This window comes from Empidonax traillii, unplaced genomic scaffold (assembly GCF_003031625.1).
Source record: "Empidonax traillii isolate 1590-97213 ecotype Southwest subspecies unplaced genomic scaffold, ASM303162v1 scaffold1867:size59521, whole genome shotgun sequence".
NCBI lineage: Eukaryota > Metazoa > Chordata > Aves > Passeriformes > Tyrannidae > Empidonax > Empidonax traillii.
The window spans coordinates 25,207-26,708 of record NW_020957060.1 but is presented as its reverse complement, the minus strand read 5'-3'; the positions used below and the strand labels follow the sequence as shown (position 1 = coordinate 26,708).

The 1,502-nt window shown below is 41.8% G+C and overlaps 1 protein-coding gene across 1 annotated transcript in view; it reads left to right on the top strand.

Annotated features, from left to right (window-relative positions):
* Nucleotides 1-1,502, top strand: part of LOC114071145 (phosphatidylinositol 4-phosphate 3-kinase C2 domain-containing subunit gamma-like) — a gene marked incomplete at both ends in the record, with an annotated part of 48,168 nt that overhangs the window by 25,321 nt on the left and 21,345 nt on the right. Inside the window, 2 exons of the mRNA XM_027908849.1 lie at nucleotides 558-750; nucleotides 1,323-1,444. Of these exons, the coding sequence (XP_027764650.1) occupies nucleotides 558-750; nucleotides 1,323-1,444 (315 nt within the window). The remainder of the gene's footprint in view (nucleotides 1-557; nucleotides 751-1,322; nucleotides 1,445-1,502) is intronic.

Genomic DNA, 1,502 nt, shown 5'->3' with positions numbered 1-1,502 from the left:
TTTTTTTTTTTTTTTTTAATTCATCTTAAGCAGTTCCACAGGGATAGAGCTTTTAAGAGCTGGGTAGAGGATTTAGCAACACATCGTGCACAGCTAAATCACAAATTGAACCCAAGAGCCTTGCGCAAACACGTGTAAGTCCACGTGAGGTTAGTGCAACCAAAAATAAGTACAATAACTCCCGCATTCTCTCCTCCTTGTCAAAATAAACACATGTTGTTCAACCCTAGAACCCCTCAATACACACATGGAAATGTTCTGCTTGTCTCTATTGTCTGAAAGAAAGCTGATGGTATCCTGGTAAGGAAGAATAACTACTCCAAGCCAGGTCCTGAGACAGGCTATGCCAAGAGTGCTCCTTTAAGCATCAGAGGTCTGGGCTGGATGTGCTTCGTTGCTGCAAATAGTAGTGATTGGTGTTTATGTGGGTATGTGTTTGTGTGAGGTGGGCTTTGGAATTTGTGGTTTTTTTGGTCTTGCATCCATGAAAACAGGGATCAAGAAGTGGAAACAAAAGAGATGCATAAATAGTGCCTCTTCTATTTGTTTGTTTTCAGGAAAATAAAGGAAAGTTTGGAGTGCTTCCCTGTTAAACTCAATAACTTGATCCACACACTTGCACAGATGTCAGTGACAGGCTCTGCAAAGCCTCCAGCTCCAGAGGCTGTCCCCCAGGAATGGATGATGCTGGACACAGAGAAGTCAATCGCAAGAGCCACCATTTTGGGATTCAGCAAAAAGCCTGACTCTGTATGTATTATATTCCTTCCCTACCCTCATTGCCTTGATCTTTAATGACTCCTCTGAGAGCTTATATACTCTCCCTCTTCCTTTATAGAAGATTTGCTTGTGCCCCATTAAAAGGATCATGGGATGAACAGCGGTGCCATAAGCAATGAGCTACCAGAGAGAAAGAACACCAGGCAGACAGATATTTGCAGGGAGCCATTAAGGGAACAGTTCATGCCCTGTAGTGAAAAATAAATCAGGAGCTAATTAAAGCATCCAGAAGGAAAGCATGACAAAAAATTAGGAAGCCTAAAAGAAATTGGAGGCTGTTATATGATGCTTTAATGGTGCACTATTAGTTTTCACACACTGCAGTGATCTTTCAGTGTTTGAGTTGTATGCTATCCAGGCAAGTTTCTCTTTCCGTGCAGCAAAGGCTGTGAATTACAAACTGAATTCTCTGGCACTTGGCACTACATTAAAGGAAGGTTTTTCTTTGTTAAAATCACCCTATATTTTCTCCTGTACATTTTTTTTTTAATGTGCCTCTCTGATCATTTCTCTTCTCTGCCTGTCTCTTTTCCCCAACACAGATATATCTAGTCCAGGTGGTGCAAACCTGCAACGTGGTCACTTTTGTGGAAAAATCGTTTGACCAGTTCTCAAAACTTCACGGCCATCTCCAGAAGCAATTTCCATCTCATGCCCTCCCAGAGTAAGGCAGCATATTAATGAATGTTATTCTGCTGTTAAGTGGTGCTCTCTGTGCTCAG